At 52.0% G+C, this 18327-nt stretch overlaps 1 protein-coding gene across 1 annotated transcript in view; it reads right to left on the bottom strand.

Annotated features, from left to right (window-relative positions):
- Positions 1-3024: 3024 nt before the first annotated feature.
- SLC41A1 (solute carrier family 41 (magnesium transporter), member 1) overlaps positions 3025-18327 on the bottom strand; it is a 16277-nt gene continuing 974 nt past the window's right edge. Inside the window, exons 2-11 of the mRNA XM_009997498.1 lie at positions 18264-18327; positions 12951-13058; positions 9220-9291; positions 8807-8951; positions 8563-8709; positions 7656-7803; positions 6941-7020; positions 6016-6150; positions 5049-5197; positions 3025-3498 (exon numbers count right to left, since the gene is read on the bottom strand). The exon at positions 18264-18327 is cut by the window's right edge and continues 9 nt beyond it. Coding sequence (XP_009995800.1) covers positions 3313-3498; positions 5049-5197; positions 6016-6150; positions 6941-7020; positions 7656-7803; positions 8563-8709; positions 8807-8951; positions 9220-9291; positions 12951-13058; positions 18264-18327 — 1234 coding nt within the window. The 3' untranslated portion in view covers positions 3025-3312. The remainder of the gene's footprint in view (positions 3499-5048; positions 5198-6015; positions 6151-6940; positions 7021-7655; positions 7804-8562; positions 8710-8806; positions 8952-9219; positions 9292-12950; positions 13059-18263) is intronic.

Below are 18327 nucleotides of genomic sequence, written 5' to 3'. Positions count from 1 at the left end.
GGGGGGTGCGGGGCCGGGGCCTGCCCGTGCTGGGCCCCAGGCACCCCTGAGCCAGCCCCATGGACCCCCGGGATCCTGCCCCATGGACCCCCAGACTTTTCCGCCTGCACCCCTGTTCCCCCAGACCCTGCCCTCTGTACCCCAAGAACCTTTCCCATGCACCCCCGAGCTCTGCCCTCTGCACCCCCAGACCCTGCTACATGGACCCTCAAGTCTTGCCCTCGGCACCCCCAGGCCCTGCCCCTTTGCAACCAGCAGACAAATGAAATGAACCCCCAACACACAGACGTGTGTCTGTGTAACAGCCACCAATTCCTGCAAACCCAGGGGCTGAACGTGCCCCCAGCAGTCTGCAGAACCTTCTGTCCCACATACCTGAGCAGCCACCAACACAGGTGACACATCTGAGGACCTTCTGCTGCCACCACAGTTGCAGAGCCAGGACAGAGGCTGGGAACAAACCCCCCAGCTCCTGCTGGGACCCCCCCACGGGTACCTGGATCCAGGCAAGGGCAGGGCTGGGTCCAGCTGGTCACCTGGCAGTTGGACTAAGCACAGTTTGCTTCCTGCACAGCCATTTTTACTTGATTTCCTTAACTCTTAACTCCACTGCGTCTCAAGAGAGGTGCAGAGTGAGCTAAAATAAACTGCAAAATGTAAAAGAGAGACTTTAACCAAGCAGAGAGGTGTGTGAAGGCAGCACAGTCCACATAAATAAATGTCATCTTTATTTAACCAAATATAATTTATCAGTTAAGCTTACATCTGTCAATTCAATGATAGGAGCTATAAATAATTAAGATAGTCTTCATTCTTTAATAAAAAGAGTAAACCAGGATTTTTCATTTGCAGTCAGCTGTGGAGTAGGCATGCATTTGAGTGCAACTGGTGGGAAAAGTTTTTGACCATCAATATTCTTCAGTTTTCACTTAAGAATCTTCCCTGACCTATTCCCCACACAAACCTCAGACCTCAGGAACATCCAGACCCCACCACCCCAGCAGTGACAGCTCCCAACCACCTCTGGGTCTCTTCATGTTCCAGGAGACCACACAAGTGGTACATTCTTCCTCTGGGGAATCTTCTCATGGGGGATTAAATAGTGATGTGACACCTAAAAGAAAGCAGAGAGGTGTGTGAAGGCAGCACAGTCCACATAAATAAATGTCATCTTTATTTAACCAAATATAATTTATCAGTTAAGCTTACATCTGTCAATTCAATGATAGGAGCTATAAATAATTAAGATAGTCTTCATTCTTTAATAAAAAGAGTAAACCAGGATTTTTCATTTGCAGTCAGCTGTGGAGTAGGCATGCATTTGAGTGCAACTGGTGGGAAAAGTTTTTGACCATCAATATTCTTCAGTTTTCACTTAAGAATCTTCCCTGACCTATTCCCCACACAAACCTCAGACCTCAGGAACATCCAGACCCCACCACCCCAGCAGTGACAGCTCCCAACCACCTCTGGGTCTCTTCATGTTCCAGGAGACCACACAAGTGGTAGATTCTTCCTCTGGGGAATCTTCTCATGGGGGATTAAATAGTGATGTGACACCTAAAAGACCAGGAGAGTTTCTCATACATATATATATATATCTATATAAAAGCTTTAAGTGTTAATGGAAGGAAGTCTCCTATCTATTCCTCAACATTAGGCAGAGAAAAGAACACTCCAGAAGTCCCTGTGCTGACAGCTCAGCACAGCAGGGTCTGAGGGTTGGTTTGTTGGTTTTTTGAACAGAGCTTTGGCCAAAGGAGACACGAGAGAAGTCAGGGCACTAGGGTGGAGAGCAGGAGGTTCAGAGCCACTGCCTCAAAGGGCAGGTGGCAGAGATGGGGCAGGGGAAAGCAGATCTGATGCTGCACCAGCAAGGCAGAAAGGGGAAACCTCTCCCAAACCTACCTTGATTTGCCTGAGGAATGCAGCAGGTAACCTAAAGGAGCAAATGAGGCTGATCAAGGATGGTTGTGCTCTGCTGTGAGGAGCACAGGTAAAGCAAGAGGAAAAGCAGACAGCCCCAAAGCAGCAGCTTTCAGGCTGGTGCTGTGAGCAGGGCAGGCAGTGCCCAGAGCAGGAGCAGCACCCTGGGCTGCACAGCTCACTGCAGTGAGAGCTCTGCTGCCACTGAGGATCATGATGCAAAGTTCAGCTGAACACTGCAGTATCCCTCCAGCTTCTGGGAAGATGGTGGCAGCTCCCCAAGCTCTGGGCAGTGCAGCACTGAAATGAGGCTCCATGGGACATACTGTATTTTCCCCACCCTTGACAGATGTTTATAGAGCTTTTCCCCAAAGCACACTTGTGAATTCAGTTGATTTTCATGCAGCAGGGCCTGGTTGGTAGCACTGTCTGCTCGAGCACATCACTGACATTTGGTGTAACTGGGTGAAGTTTCCAAGCTGATCAAAGTGCACAGAGAAATCCAGCAGCTGAGCAGGGATGTCCTTTTCTATGGGACACCAAGAGCCGAATGCTCCCAGGTTTGAAATGCCTCAGGCTCAACTGGGAGTACTGGGTGGCTCCAGCAGAGCAGGACAGAGGAGCAGAGCCCACAGCAGCTGCACTCAGCTCACAAGAGGCAGAACAAGGCACCTGCAGTTGGAAATACTGCTGGATGGTTGGCAAAAGGCAGCCTCAATCTGCCAGAGAGACCAGCCTGCTCACAGCCAGGACTGTGTAGCCCTCACACCCACATCACTCCTTGTGGACACCCAGGAATAGGTGTCTCTGCACAGAGGCCCCTTCCTCATCTCCTTGGCTCATCCCTCTATCAGAGCCTCCTGTGCTTTGGATGCTGGCACAGGAGGGGATGCAGAGGGTGAACACAAGGGCAGAGAAGAGAGGAGATGCCCCACACCCTCATCCATGAGGTTGTTCTTTGCCAGAAGGTTCATTAACACAAACCTGGACCTCACCTCCAGTATTTGAAATGCTTATGAAGCAGAAAAAAAGCAGCTCTTCACCTCTAGTGACTGGGACAGGGTGGGCTCCCTGTGACCTGACTGACCAGCATCTTCACTGTAACCTTGGTTCAGACATAACTACTATGAAATTGCACTTGGTGATTGTCTCGTTACACTTTGTGTCCTTCCTAAAACTAGAACTGTTTTCTGTACAAACTTGGCTTGAAATATAAACCACATAAAATTCCCATTGAAAATAATGAGAATCCAGTATCAAAGATGAAGTCCCAAGAGGGACAGGGTGGGGGGAGGAAGCAAAAGGGGAGCAAGGGTGGAGGAAAAGAAACAACAACGACAACAAAATGAGAGGAGAAGAGCCGTGCTGAGGGGGCAGCAGGGGGAGTCAGTCTCCCACATCGGAGTCCCGGTCACCGATGAGCCAGAGGATGTGAAAGCTGAGAGCAAGGAGACCTGTTCCAATCAGGTCCCCCAGCGCTGTCAAGTATGGGATGGAGAAGTTGTCAGGATCGAGGTGCCTGCCCCACATCCAGTGCACCATCCAGTCAGCAATGTACAGAAGAATGAGGACCTGAGAGGCAGGAAGAAAAGAGCAACATCAGCCACCGACCCTGAGCGCTGTGATCCGACCTTCCCATCCGCTGGGGCAAGTCCCCTGGGCAGCTCAGACACAACCTCACCCCAGGGACCTGGGCTGGCAGCTGGGGCAGGTCAGAACACCTTGCTGAGCGTTGCACTCCAGGCATCTCATGTGGGCTCATTCCCACAGCAACCACAACAGCACAACGAGGAACCTGGTGACTTTCTGAGGGCCCCTGAGCATCCAAACCCCCTGTGGCCTTAACAGCCTCTCCCTGTCCCTCTTCAGCTTCATGTCACCACCAGATTTAGGCTTAGAAGGGAGAAAACACTGACATCCAAACACAAAAAAGTAGGAATTTTGCACCTCAGTTTTCAGATCTAACCAGAACAAGCTGGAAGAGAAACAGGGCAAGGAGGGGACCTGGAAGCAGCCAGGATGCTGAGGCAGGGCCAGCAGGGCCTAGCAGCTCAAACTACCAGAGTGGGATGTTCCTCTGCTTCAAATGCAGAGCAAGAGTCAGTACCCAAAGACAGAAGAAATCCCCACTGGGTGCTCTCACGCCTTAACTCTGGGACAAGCACTTGAAGTGGCCACAGGCCTGATGCTAATGATGCCTCTGGTGTCCCTGGGGCTGCAAGGGCCTCTCCCAGGACCTCAGCAGCAGACACATGGGGGTCCCTCTGCTGCCAGCCCCTCTCCTGAGCACACAGGCTGCTCCAGCAGTGGCTCCAGCAGCAGCTGCCAGCGGAAGCCCCCCCAGCACCCAGCAGGACTGCACAGCCTAAATTTAGCCCCCTGGATGACAGTGTCTGCTCTGCCCTCTGATGGATGCTCTGACTCATTTCCTCAGGCTGTTGGTTGGGTTTAGGGGGGGACACTGAAACCAGGCACAGCTTCCCCAGTCAGAGGGGTGGGTGGCGGGTGCAGATGGCTTAGGAGGAAACTCTCCAACCAGAGAGTCTCTCCCTGCCCTCCCAGACTCCTGCAAGTGGCTGCTGGGTTCCTGCAGCATCAGCAGCCTCAGCACAGCCCAACTCTGGGCTCCCACAGCTCCTCGGGGGGACCAGGAGCCCTGTGCTGAAGAGCTGGCAGGTCCCTGCTCTGCGAGGGAGGCAGGGAAAGGGCAGGACAAGCCACACCTGGCACGGGGGATCCCTGCAAATTCCACATCCTGTTTTCCTCCCCAGCAGCTTTAAAATTGTTAAAGCACTTTCTAGGATAGATTTGACACACAAGGTGAACACTTCTGCTATCAGAGGGACAAAAGACAAATTCAAACCTTGCCAAGAATGGGAGGAGAGAAAAATAGTGTGTGCAGCTATCAACAAAGGAGAATTTATTCAATGTGATATTGGCTCATTTGACAAATACAATCTCCTGGGCACACCCCTCCCCAGCACATAAATCACTTACCTAGGGACAGGGTGGATGCAGGGCCCTTAGCAGGGTATCTACAACCTAACTGAGTGAACAGGTCCTCCCTGCAGGTGACATGACAGTGTCCCCCTGTCCCAGCCCCCCAGAGGGCTCCAGCTTACCTGGAGAAGTGCAGCTGTCATGTAGAAGACGATGAAGATGAGGGTGAGGGTTGTGTGTCCCCCCCGCATGGAGCTGATGGTGTAAAGGAAAACCAGGTGTCCAGGCACCACCAGCAGGAAGAGCACACGAGCAGAGCGGGAGTTCACGTCTGCAGGGCAAGGAAGATGGACTGAGGCTGGGAAGCAGCACCCTGAATGAGGACCCAACTGTAGGGACACCCAAGGACTCTTTACACCAAGCTTGGTAGCAGAGCTTGGTTCTGTCCTCAGAGCAAAAGCTGCTCTCAGCCCTTAGCTACCAAAAGGACTTATGTCCCACATGAGCTGGTCAGTAAAGGTTTGACCAAAATTTAATGTGAACATGGAATTTCCTGAGAGCTCTGCCTCTACCTTGCCTGCTGATCAGCTTCCTAACAGATCACCACCACACTGGAGACCTCCTGCCCCTCCTCCAGGGACAAAGGCCAGGACCCAGGCTGCAGCCCATCAAGTAACAACCCCAGCCCTCATGCCCTGTGCTGGAATGGAAGTTTGGGCTGTTGCTCTGCCACACACTTCCACAACTAACAGAGCTGCCAGCACATCTTCAGGAGTGAGCAGCTTCCTGCAAGCTCAGCAGAGCTGCAACACTCAAGCAGCCTCATGGCAGGTTTCAAGATCCTGGACACACCTGGAAGAGATTCAGAGGGTGGAAGATTTCCAGTATCATACAGTCAGGGCAGGGGACTTTTGCAGCAGGTGTTGCTCCTCCAGCAGAGCTGCTGTGAGAGGACACAGCTCTGAAGGTCTGACTGTCTCTAGAGGGCAGGCCAGGCCAGCCCACTGGCCACATCCCTGAGCTGACCAGCTGCCTCTGGGCAGATCCAGCCACCACTTCCCATGCCAGGGCCCCAGCCAAGTTGAACCAGCCACCTGCAGCACCTGCTGCTGGTAGAAGTCAATATATTTCAACACCTGACTTGGATACCTGAGCTGAAGAAGGTGCTCCAAGGGCTGGGGCACTTTCGAGGGGCTGTTTCAGGGCTGTCTCCAGGCATCCCACTCATGTGCAGGTAGGTGGAGATGCGACTGGCCTGCACGGCCACCAGGTTCCCACCCACACCTGCAGAGCAGGAGAGAGCAGTAAGATCAGGTTCTCCTGCACTTTAGAGAGAGATTTTCCCACAGTCTGCAGATCTGGAATTGCTAGGTGCTGGAATAATGTAGGACAGTCTATTTTTTGACCTGAATTCCATTTTTGTAGGATGTAAAGAGCTGAGACACAGCACAATGTTCTACAGCTCAGTACAACAGATACAGTTCTGGCTCTGCAGCTCTGATGGGAAGAGATGTGTAAAGAAATGGGGAGTTGGCCACCAAAACAGACACAGGAAGTTTAAAGTTACTATTTTGTCCACAAAGCATGATGAAGCTATGGAACCCACCAGCTCAAGACGCACTGTCTCAGAGTTAACTGCATGTATTGCAAGAAGTAATAAACAAAGTAGCTCCTGTGGCTCATCAGGGAGAAAGGGGCCAAAGCTTTACACCAGAAGCAACTGGATTTCCTGATTCTGAGTGGCAAATCCAAATCTTTATGTCACCAGGTGCCACAAGACACATATCCTGGAGGGTGAAGGTCTTGCACCAGCCAGAAGGAATCAGGAAATAAAGACAGTTTTTGTTGGGACCCCTGGAAAACGTGTCATTTAGGCACCAGCCTCCCAGGCCAGTCACGCTCTGGTGAAAGGCTGGCACCAGAGGGAGCCAGGTTGCTGGAAAGCCTGGGTCTGACCACCATGTCTCTGGCAATCAAAAGGGAATTAAGTCTCCTTAATCTGCCTAAAATGAGGCACCTGGGACAATCCCACTGTCTGCCAAGAGCTGCAATACCAGAGTGGGAAGGAACTCACCATTGATCACTGGTGTGAAAACAGCCATCCCAGCAAAGTTTGGATCCGAGACCGTTCTGTCCAGAATTAACCCCCCAACGCTGCAGGGGGAAGGTTGAGGGGTCAGTGCTGAAGCTCATGAGGAAATGCTCACCCAAAGCACTGAGGGTTTCCTATGCTGCCCCGTGTGCACCCGGGGGAGATTTTCACACCTATGAACACACACACCTATGGCTGCAGTATTTTAAGCCTCAGTATTTGATAACAAAAGACAAAAGACAGTTCCAGCAGGATCTTGGCTCATTGCTGCCAAAAACCACCAGATCAGATCCCCTGCAGTACAGTTTGCTGCAGCACAATAATCAAAAGCAATGCTGCCCTTCAGAGGGCAGAGAGGGCTCCTGTGTGGAGGACTGCTCAGCAGGACCTGTGTTTACTCCATGGCCATGCCAGGGTCTCCCTGTACAGCTGGGACACTGGCCCTGCATTCCAGCAGTCAGGTGTCTCAGGACCTAGAACCCTTTGTTTTCGTCTAGGAAATGCAAAAGAAGCTCAGTTTTCTGGCAGTCTGGATGCAGAAGAGGTTTGGCTCCCTCATGTTCCAGATTGTCCTGAGGAGCAAGAGGCTGAAAGGGCTGGGGGAAGGGGGTGCTGGCTGGCTGTGTCTGGGGAGAGGAACTCTTCTTCCCTGACCTCAAGAGGTCTTTTCCAGCCTCAATAATTCTGTGATCCCTACCTGCTAATAGCCATGGCAATGATGACTGGCTCCCAGCCTGAGTACAGCACCTCCCTGGTGGCTGCATTCCCCTTGGCAATGATGAACCAGATGGGCAGCAGGGCTATGAAGAAGGCGCAGACCAGAGGATTCACGTAGGCTTTGCTCTCTGGGGGGGAAATAAGCAGAGGCAACAGATCAAGGACACATCCTGCTGCAGCAAGGTGGGGTGCTACATCAGCTGAGCTACAGCCTACAGCGTGCTGTCCCCCCTGGAGTCAGAAACTCCAGTAAGGGCAGGAAAATCAGACCAAGCCAGCCTCAACCCTGCAGGACACACTCTTTCCTTCTCCTGGTGTACTCTCAGAGGCTCTATCGACAGATCCAAGTGAGGTATCTTCAGTTTTAACTCTTCACTCCTACTTCCCACTCCTTGGCAAGACCTTCCACTGCTGCTTCACCTTTGGCTGAACCTGGCTGAGTCACATCCCTTGCATCCCAGCCAACAGGGAAGGAAGGTGCAGGGGAGGGAGGAGGAAGTCTACAGTCCACAGCTGGCAGCTCTGCACTGAGGACCTTCAGCTGGTGCTGACAGCACAGAAGATGAAACCCAAAGCTGCCTCATCCCACTGCTTTAGCCACAGTCAAGCCCTGGCACTTGGAAGGACACAACTTCTCCCTTCCTTTACTTGGTAAGAAGGAAGTATGCAGATCACTGCCAAGACTGTCTGCAGCTACAGGCAGTAGAAGGGTCTGTTTCCTCCCCTTATCAGTTCTGACTAGGTCTCACTAACTGAGGTAGTTTCCAGGACAAAAATCTTATACAGCCCAGGGACAGGATGGGCAAAGGAGGAGGGTGAAATGAGAGGGAGACACAGCAGCACATGGATGGACTAGGGAGAGATCAAGGCCTGTTGTTGCTCCTTACCCAGCTCTCTGTACAAGCCCCAGCTGATTCCTGAAAGCAGAGCCAGGGTGATGAGATCCCCCAGGCTGGCAGCAATTGGTGTGGCCACATTATCAGGATTGATCCCCATCTTCCTGGATCCAATGATGACCCCAATCATAATCATGCCTACAGCCAGAGAGAGGAAGCAAACAGGATGAGACCAAGGAGAGCCCATCATTTGAAGAAGAAAGACACAGAGGGTGTGCAGGGGTCTGTCTCTCACCCAGAACAACAGAAGCAATGAAAGCAGTGGCCACACTGCTGGCACAGAGCAGGACAGCGTTGTCAATGCTGAAGTGCCCATCTGGGATCCACCCAAATATCACCGCGGCGATGGAGGCCAGGAAGCCAACCACAGTAGCCTGGACCTGCAAATGAAAACCAGGCAGTCACCAAGAGGACTAGAGAGCAAAATGGTCCCAGGGTGAGGGAAACACCACCCAGGGGACCAGCATTTCAGGTGGATCAGTATCTAGCAGGCAAGCACAGTCTCGCCTCTAGAGCAAACTGTTAAGATGGCTGTGGGACAAGAAGGTGCCAGTATCAAAAACCAGGCATTCCAACTTGCCACTTGTCACAAGTGGCTTCTCCCAGCTACCAGTATTCCCACTTTCCCCTCCTTTCATGTCTTCTTACCTGTATGAGAGCCATGTTCCCTGTTACCATCTTCCAGAGCTCCTTGGGTGTGTCCATTTGGCCAATATTAGCCTGCAAGAGGACATCACAACATCACTAAAGGCACCAGTGAAGCCTAACAGCATTTTGCATTTGCTAACAGTAATTCCTGCCTCCCAGCTTGGCAGGTTTGTGTGAGGAGCAGGAGGGAATAATGACCTCAAATCCTCAGCTCTCATGGAAGGGCAATTCAATGGGAAAGGTGTGTCTGTGTGTGCGGGTACGTGTGTACAGCTGGGGTGCAGCTCTGCAGTAACACAAGGCTCTGCACCCTGGATAACTACACAGATGATTTCCCACAGTTACTCTGCTTTTGTATTCCAGAACTCCAGAGCTGTTCCTAGCTTCAGCACCTTCTCCCTTCCCAGCAGAAGTGGGCTGACACTCCTACACAGCAGGAGCAGAGCCAGACCCATTGCAGAAGGGGGTTCTGAAGGGGGTGTAAAGGGGAATCGACATCAATAGAACTTCTGATGAAAATCTTGCAGAAGCAACAAGATCTACCCAGTCCTGCACTTATTTACTCACTGAGTTCAGTCCCCTGGTGATCAAGCCAAACCTGGCTCAGCCCCAGCTGGGTCACACTGCCCCTCAGGTCAGCCAGGCAGGAGGGAAATAGGGGTGGACAGACCCTCAGGTCAGCTACCCATGTGTTCCAGCTCTGAGAGGGACCAAGGCCAGGGCAGCGTCCCGTGGGCAGAGAGAACAACTGGTTCAGTAAGAAGCTGAGCAAACAAGGGCAATGCCACGTGGAGACCTTCTGAGGAGCAGGAAACAGCCGTGGCACACGGGTCATCTGGCACCACTGCAGCTGCAGGAGATGCTAATCAGACTAACCAGAAGGGATGGGAAGTTGCTTTAATTCCCCAGCACACGATCCAAAATAACCCAGTAGAGCGACTGCAGGTTCCTGGTGACTGCAGAGCACAAGGGTTCTGCTCCTCCCCAGCACCTTCTAGGAAAGCAGGGACAGGCAGAGGGTATAAGCTTAAATATCCAATCTCTTATCATCAGAAGCTGATGAACATGAAGAAGAAATGTTTGTCTCTATGAACTCCTAAGGGAGAGGCTCAAGCAGCAGTGAATGCGTGTTGGAGTGACTGGCTGACTGTGTCAAACTCTTAACTTCCTCTCAACAACACAGCAGCAATTCCTGCCTCTCAGCTTTCCTTGCTGGCCTCTGCAAAAAAGAGAAATAAGTCAGTGATCAACTAATCCCTCTGCTCTCCTTGCTGCATGGGCTTGAGAGAACTGCCAGCTCACTTCAACCAGCACCGAGACGTGTCCATCTCTGGAGTCAATTTATCCTGGACAGTTTGGGGGACAAAAGGAAAGAATGGGGAAAAAACAAGGAAAGTTCACTGGAGTGGCACTGAGCACATCCAGCACAGGAATTTGAGCTCCATATGAAGCCTGACCTTAGAATTCCAGCCCCATGGCAATTAGGTTGGGATTAACACAACCCAGCTGTAGTCACTGGCAACAGGATTTTAATCTTTAAAGAGTGAGTTTTACTTCTTAATTGCAAAAGGAATTTCTGAGGTGCCTTAATGCAGCACTAATTAGAAACCCACAGCCTGAGAAACCACTCCAGGCTGCTTCCCTGTGGAGAGAGCATGAGCCCCACACCAGGGAGCCCCAGAGGGGAGCCCCCTCCTCACACCTGCATGTGGGTCCCCCCTGTGGAGGGAAGAACAGGGCCAGGACAAAAAAAATGGAAAGCCCAAGGGATGATCCTGTCCCACCACACACAGAGACAAGGAGGCAGAGTGCAAGGTGAGGGGATGCATGTAAAGGCAGCACAGCTAGGGAGGGAAAAGGAAAGCAGAGGAAAAAGCCACGAGGCTCATGTCTCTCCAGAGCTGTCAACTCCAGGGCAAGAGGAGGCACCATGAGACCAAGCTGGTGCAAGGGCAGCAGCCACTCAGCACAGATGGGCTGGGGGCAGCTGGATGGGTGTGATCCCTGTACCAATTTCCTTGTGACCCTCCTGCAGTCACCAGAGCAGAGGGGAAAGTTTTGCATTCCTGTTACTTTCTGCAGTCTCATTTCTTTGCCAAGCCTGCCCCAACATTGCTCTGTGCAAGCCCCAGAAGGGAGGAGGATGAAGCAAATGAGGCTGCAGAAGCCCTGCCATGGCCCCAGGAGAGCCAAGCACTCAACCTGATAAGCCCATGCTCAGAAAGTGCAAGAATGGCCTGTGTCTGGGACAGCACAGATCCTGACATGATCCCAACAATAGAGAGAGAATTAAACAAAGGGATTTGTTTCCCAGAGCAAAGGGGCAAACAGAGCTCAGCTTGGAACACAAGCTGCAGTGCTCAGCCTCTGTCCCTGCGAGCCCTGGCACTGGGGCACAGCTGGGCCAGGGGCAGCACGAAGCCTCCAGCAGCTTTGTCCTCCCCAGCAGCACCTGGAGAGAGGAGACCAGCCCAGGCTTTGCTGGGCAACCCTGGACTAGCCACCCCAGGCAGCTCAGCACCCTGATCCTCAGAGAACAAAGAGCAAGGGCTGAACCCAAGCAGGAGGTGGGCCCCACAGTCTGCAGGAATCAATAAGCAGGGGCTGGGGATGCAGGAGTCAAGCCAAGGGCTAGTCCAAGGAAATGCTGTTTGCCTTCCTGCTCCACAGGGGCTGTAGGGACAACTCTGCAAAATGTCCACGTGCCACTGGTTCACTGGGTGAGAGCAGCATCCCTCAGGGTACATACAGCATGAGAGACAAGAGGGGCTGCAGGTGACAAAAGGCTAGATGAGCAGCTCAAAACGTTGTCTCTGCTGCCATCCAGGAGAGCACCAGAAACCCCAGGCCTCAACCACCAATGAGAAGCTACTGAGGAGCAAAGTCACAGCTGGCATCACCTCATTGCTCAAGATGGGAGAACAAGAGGACTCAGGTGAGCAGATTTAAGGGCTTGGCAGCCAGCACCTTACAGGGGTCAGATTCAAAGCTGTATGTGCTCCCATCATGCAGTCACTTGCTGTCATGCTCAGGCAGAAGATGCTTTGCAGAAGGAAGGAGTGTTATTGTCCCTGTTAGGAGAGGATGTCAGTCTCTCTCCAGCACTGCTCAGCTACAGACACAGACTTGTGTTATAGTAACATTTAAACACAAACCAATTCATTTACAGCTAGACTAACAGTATTCTGAGGAGCTAACAGAGCCTGCCCCATCCCTCACAGGGACCTCACTGTTTCACAGGAATTGGACTGAATTTGAGCATGAGGAATGCCCAGCCCTGCCTCTCCACCAGCTTCAAGAGGCTGTCAATCCACCTGCCAGCTCTCACTGCCAGCTCCTCTGTTTCAGCCTTTGCTGTATGATTCTCCCCAGGCTCTCTCCTCTCCCAGTCCTCCTGAACCTGGCTTCTTTCAGCCTGCTGTGATGCCTGCTCCCAGCTTCCTCACCCAGAGAGCTGATCCAGGCACTCGAGACTGCCCAAGCCAGCTCCCACTCTGTGCCTCCAGGCCCATGAGCAGCCCTGACAAGGCAGTGAACTGTCAGCAAGGCTTAAGGACTATTAAACCTCTAGAAATCTGATCAGCCCAGCGGGATGAAGACACCATCCCAGCACGCTGAGCTCGAGGCTCTGGTTTCTGTGGTCACTGACAGATTTTTGTCTGTCAGCCTCAATACACACATGAACCTTCCCTCCCTCAAGCAGGTATCCTGCTCCTCCCCTGGATACTCACAGCTGTCGACAGGCGAGAGGCCAGAGTCATTTCCAGGTTCCCCTTCAGGCCCAGCAATGCAGGTACTAAGATAAACACCTCGGTCACATATTTGAAGACATCCCAGTGCTGAAAAATTAAAACCAAAAAAGACCATGAGAAATAATCCCAGCTGTTAGAAACCTTTGCTTTGGACTGAGTGTCACTTACTCACTGGTCTTTGCAGCGTGGCACTGCCTGGATGTGGCCCTGGGCAGACAACCCAGCTCCCCTTCTGGTGCCACACTTTGGATTTTGCAGCATTTTACTGTTTTGACATTTGTGTAGCAGTGATCACATGTTCCTGCTGAGCCTAAAAACTGGATCTGAGCCTGCAACTTTCAGCTGAAAATCCCCCAAAGATTAACCACTGACAAAATGCTTACACAGAGGCCAAAACAGGGAAAGATGAAGAGACTCTGCCCAATCCTTTTGGCAGAACAGAGCACTGAAGCTCAGTCTCAGCTAAGAGCCATTCCCTACATGTGTGTCTTACAAATATACTTTGGATCAAGGCACTGCTGCTCCCTGATCCTGCCAGCTCCAAGCAGCAGCTCAGCACGCTCTCTGTTCCCTCCTAGCTCACCAAGGAGATCCATGCACCCCTGGCACCTACATTACTCAGCCAAGTCAGCTTCTCTGGGCAGGAGACAGAAGAGGCAGCCATGGTTATTTAGGAAAAAAGACAAAGTCTAATTGCAGGGTAAGCAGGCTTAAAGCAGAGCAGCTAGCTTCTGGGAAAACACACAACCAGCCAAAAAACCCCTTCACAACTACATTTAAAAAAACCCTGCAAGCTCCACAAACCTCACTGCCCGATTCTTTTATTTTCATGAAGATTTTGCAAGAAGACCCTGTGTCCAAAATAACTCCTGCTTCCCACACTGCCTGACTGCCATGCTCCTCAAGGGACATGGAGCAGGGCTGGAATCACACTGTGCTGTGCTGAACACAGACCAGTCACAGTACTGGCAGTTCCTTCCTGCAAACTTCACCTGCAAGAGGCTCTGTCCCTCAGTGTCCTCCTTGGCAGTGTCAGACCATCAGGATAATGAGCCAAGAGGACATGCATTTCTTTCTAGGACAAGGAAATTTATCTGCCAACACCACACAGTAAATACTAGCCACTCTACCTGCAGGACTAACACCTTCTTGTGGGGAAGGATGTCAGTTATTTTTGTTTGTTTCTCCATCTCCTGTGCTGCCTGCCTTCCCCTCTGAGCCAACAGATCCCAGTTTCCTGCCAGGTCCTTTGCAATCCAAGCTGCACTCACTTGAAAACCCATTTGAGAGAAAACTGTGATCACAGGAGGCAGGTAAGTGCTTGAGATGGATGAACTGGGACCATTTTTCCTCAAAGGCAAAAACTGTTTTCCAGTCAATAAAAATCCCCTTAATGTTTTTGACAGCTTGGTGAGACAAGTTAACCATGCTCTCCAGCTCCCAGGTGCACAGATGAAAGCTGAAATACTTCATCCAACACAGCAGCTCATCAGACTGTGCTTCCTTTAAGGTCACATCTGGAGACAGGCAAGCCTGGCTCTCCTCAGTCTATTTTTAGGCAGGCATTCTGATTATTTTGCTGCTTGTTGTACTGGTGAATCCTTTGCTATAACTGCCCTTCACAGTATCTAGAATTCAACCAGCAGGACGTGCTGGGTGTCACCAGAATCACTTAGTGAAGGGAACATGGTCATTAGTCAGACCCTGGGCTGGAAGTGCTGGGCAAGTTTCCTGGCTCTTCCTGCCTCCAGAAACCACAGAGGCAGGCTCAGGCAGTGGCCAGCAGGAGTTCACAGCCCTCCCTTCACCTTGCCCCAACCCTGGCTTTGTAAATCAACCTTTAAAGGAGCCTGCACTGCAAACTGGTGCCAGAAGCTGCTGTAACTGGAGCCTGCTAAAGCAGCTCCCTGAGGAAGACAGGGGTGTTCTTGGGGAAAGGAATAAAAGCCACCTTGGGTGAAGGAAAAGGAGATTTCTGCAGGCATCAGCAGCTCCCTCACTGCAGAGAGCAGGACCCATGGGCTCCTGCCAGCTTCCTTAATATCAGATGTTATACAACACTGGCCTATGGGCTTTTAGTAGGTCCCAAAGGCATCCCTGGCTCCTGCAGGGAAGAAAGCTCCCTGTGGAGACATGTGCCCACCATGTGGCTCCACGGGGAGAACCAGAGCCAGACTGCCTGGGGAAGACAAAAAAAGGGAAAAAGAAGAGGAAATAGGAATTTAAGTGCAGGATATTGAGCTGTTGAAAATCCCTTTCCCCCCAGTAACAGCCCCTCTGGGAAGCACAGATTATAAATAAGCTGTTTTCAGGGGTGAGGAGGGAGGCTAACACAGCACACATGATCATAGAATGGTTTGGGTTGGAGGGGACCTTAAAGATTATCTAGATCCAACATCCCTGCATAGGCAGGGACACCTCCCACTAGATCAGGTTGCTCAGAGCCCCATCCAACAAGAATATCCAGTCTGCTCCATGCACAGGAGAACACATCATGCTGAACACATCAAGGAGGCTTCATCTTCAGCACCTCCTCTCTGCCCCCTGGGGCCAGGGAGAACAGAGACCACAAGCAATCTAGGTTTAACTTCATTCAGTTTCATTTTCCACTAAGCCTGTAGTCCTTTTGAACACATCTATCCAGATACCAGGGCAACCAGACCTCCTCTCCTGTGCAGCACTGCAGGAGTGAGATCAGACCCCAGCCTGCCACAGGTTCTGCAAGAAACACCAACCCCAGGTGGTGTTCTGTGGCTCCCTTTCAGAAGCTTGGCACCTGCAGACAACAGATATTTCCAGGGTAAGAGCAGCTGCTTCTCAGTCTCTGCCTGTTCTAGTCACCGCACGCAAAGCTTCTGAGAGCCCTGGGAAGCAGTGGTGGTTCCCCTGGGAAGCAGTGTTAGTTCCCCTGGGATTACAGCAGGAAGGTGATTCAAGACAGCTCAGAAGGAGGATGTGCTGTGGGTGCAGTGGTGACTGCCTTGGTGGGGCTGCTTCTCACAGCCTCTCCCTCTGGAATGCCAGGGAACAAGCATCTTTAGCAGGAGCTGCAGCTCCAGGGCTGGCACTTGCTGCTGGCCTTGGTTAAGACCCACCCCAGAGGTGAAACCAGAGGTTGTCAAGCAGGGAAAATGAACAGGCTCCTTCCTCTGTAAATACTCTCCATCCCATCCCAGGGAGCAGACAAGCCTGGAAAACAACACTTGGGGCTCTGCTGGGAGAGGGGACTGTGCCAAGAGTCCTCTGCTGTACACAAAAAGCAGCTGGTGTGCTCACATGTCACCTGGCCCAAAGGTCTCTCCAATCCCAAAAGTAGCAGAGGCAAATTCTCCTCCTGAGAAGCAAATTCATTGGGACACATTACTGGGAGAGCATGGCCCAAGGCCAGGGCTGCTTGCTTTCCCAGTGGGGAGACCAATTACAGCTGGCTGATTAGTCTGTTTACCCAAAACAGAGGAAATTGAGTGTACAGAGCCCTCCACCCACTGCCCACCATGGCTGCATCCAAAGCAATGGGACTCCAGTCCACCCCACTGCACCAGCTACCTGCTCCACATGCTTCCCTCCCTTCATCCAAGGCTTTGAGTCTCTGGGAAGCCAGTTTTCAAGATCAGCTCCCCAGATTCTACAGCCAAGTAAGCCAAGACCACACACTTCCCACCCCCTTTTCCACCCTCTGGCATTTAGATGCCTCATTTAATCCCAAGGCTACAGGGAGTTAGAGGAGTTGGCAGCACAAGCTGCACAGCCACATGCTGAGCTGCTGCAGGACGGGGGAATGATGAAGCTTTATTTCTAATGGCCTTAAAAAATAAAAAGGCAGGAGAACACAGAGGTGTGCTGCAGTACCCCATCCCTGCCCTGCTCCCCCTGGCCAGGAGGGCTGCTCCTTCTCCAGGAAGGACTTTTAGGCTGAGTTGAAATCACCAGCTCTGGGAAATCACCAGAGAAGCCACACATGAGTTTACACGGACCTTGCAAAGGGAAACATGCTTGAAATGTCTTTTTTCAGAAAATTATTCCGGTAAATCTCTCCCAGGCTCATTTAGCACCACCAGCCCTTCCTGCTCTGAGTCACTTCACCAGTTCTCCACTGGTTGCATCAAGAGAAACCTTAAGGATGACCAGTGTGCAAAGGCATGCAGGGAAACAGCTACTGGGGCAAGAGAGCAAGAGAAGTGTCTGCCCGAACATCCATGAGTACAAAACCAGGCTGCCTGAGTTCCTGGCACACAGCTGGGCTGGAGAGGATGGTAACTGCCAGGAACACAGACAAGTGACTGACAGGGGAGTCTCTCGATGCCAACACTGTCAGGGCTTGTTTACTCCACTTGAGCAAACAGAGGAGCTTCCAGCAGAGCATTTTTGGTTGACCACAGCTCCAAAATGGCTCCCTCTTCCACCCAAATAGTTCCACAAACCTACACCCCACAGATGACGGGAGTTTTGTGCCTCAGTTACCATTTTGGGCTGGGCACCAGGGCAGCTCTGCACAGAGTTCCTTCAGAGCAGAGGAGAGGAGGTGAAGCAGCTGATCTGCTGCCAGACACACACGCTTGGAACACCAGCAGCAGAGGCTGGCACAGGAGCCACAGGCCACCAAGTCACATTTCCCACGTAAAACCTAAGCAGGCTGCACTGCTGTCAGGTTCTCACAGTGTCACCTGTCACAAGAGACCTAATGAGATAACGTGCCCAGTAACATGTCAGTTTTAATCCAGAAGTAACAGTCAGCTCCCTGGCTGGCCTTTCCTAAGGATCACCTTCACACATCCCTCAGAAGGAACCACCCTGTAAGCCCAGTCACCCCTGGCCACCTCCAGAGCATGAGAAGGCAGCAGAAGGACTCTACAGCCAACTTCCAACCTCTGGAGCCACCAGGCAGGTGTCCCCTGAGGCAAAACATTAACCTGGCTGGCCTGCTGGAACAGCAATCTGAGCTGGAAACAGAACATGGGACCTCTGGAACTAGTGCCTGAAGCTGGGATGGCTGCAGCCACCATCAGGGGAGAGCTTTATTTCAAGCCACAATGCACAGAAGGGTCTCAGTTCCCAGGCAGGTGCTTTGGCTGCACATGTGCCAGCTGTAACCTCCTCCTCTGAGGAGGGCAGCTTCAGTGCAGGGGTGCCCACAGCCCCCAACTTCAGATATGCCCTCAGTCTCCCCCTACCCCAACCAGCATGCAGGGTCTCCTCCCCTCACAGCTGCTATCTGCTGAACGAGCTTGGGATCAAGCCATTGTCTACAGAGACAGGATTCAGAGCCTCATGCCAGGGAAGCATCAGTCCTACCTGCACAATGTCCAGCACCATTCCAGCAGCAACTGTCCCAAAGCCTGCCAGGAGGAAGGGAAAG

The sequence above is a fragment of the Chaetura pelagica genome, unplaced genomic scaffold (genome assembly GCF_000747805.2).
Source record: "Chaetura pelagica isolate M959 unplaced genomic scaffold, ChaPel_1.0 scaffold215, whole genome shotgun sequence".
NCBI classification, from domain to species: domain Eukaryota; kingdom Metazoa; phylum Chordata; class Aves; order Apodiformes; family Apodidae; genus Chaetura; species Chaetura pelagica.
Note: the sequence above shows the minus strand (reverse complement) of the source record. Positions and strands in the feature narration are given on the sequence as shown.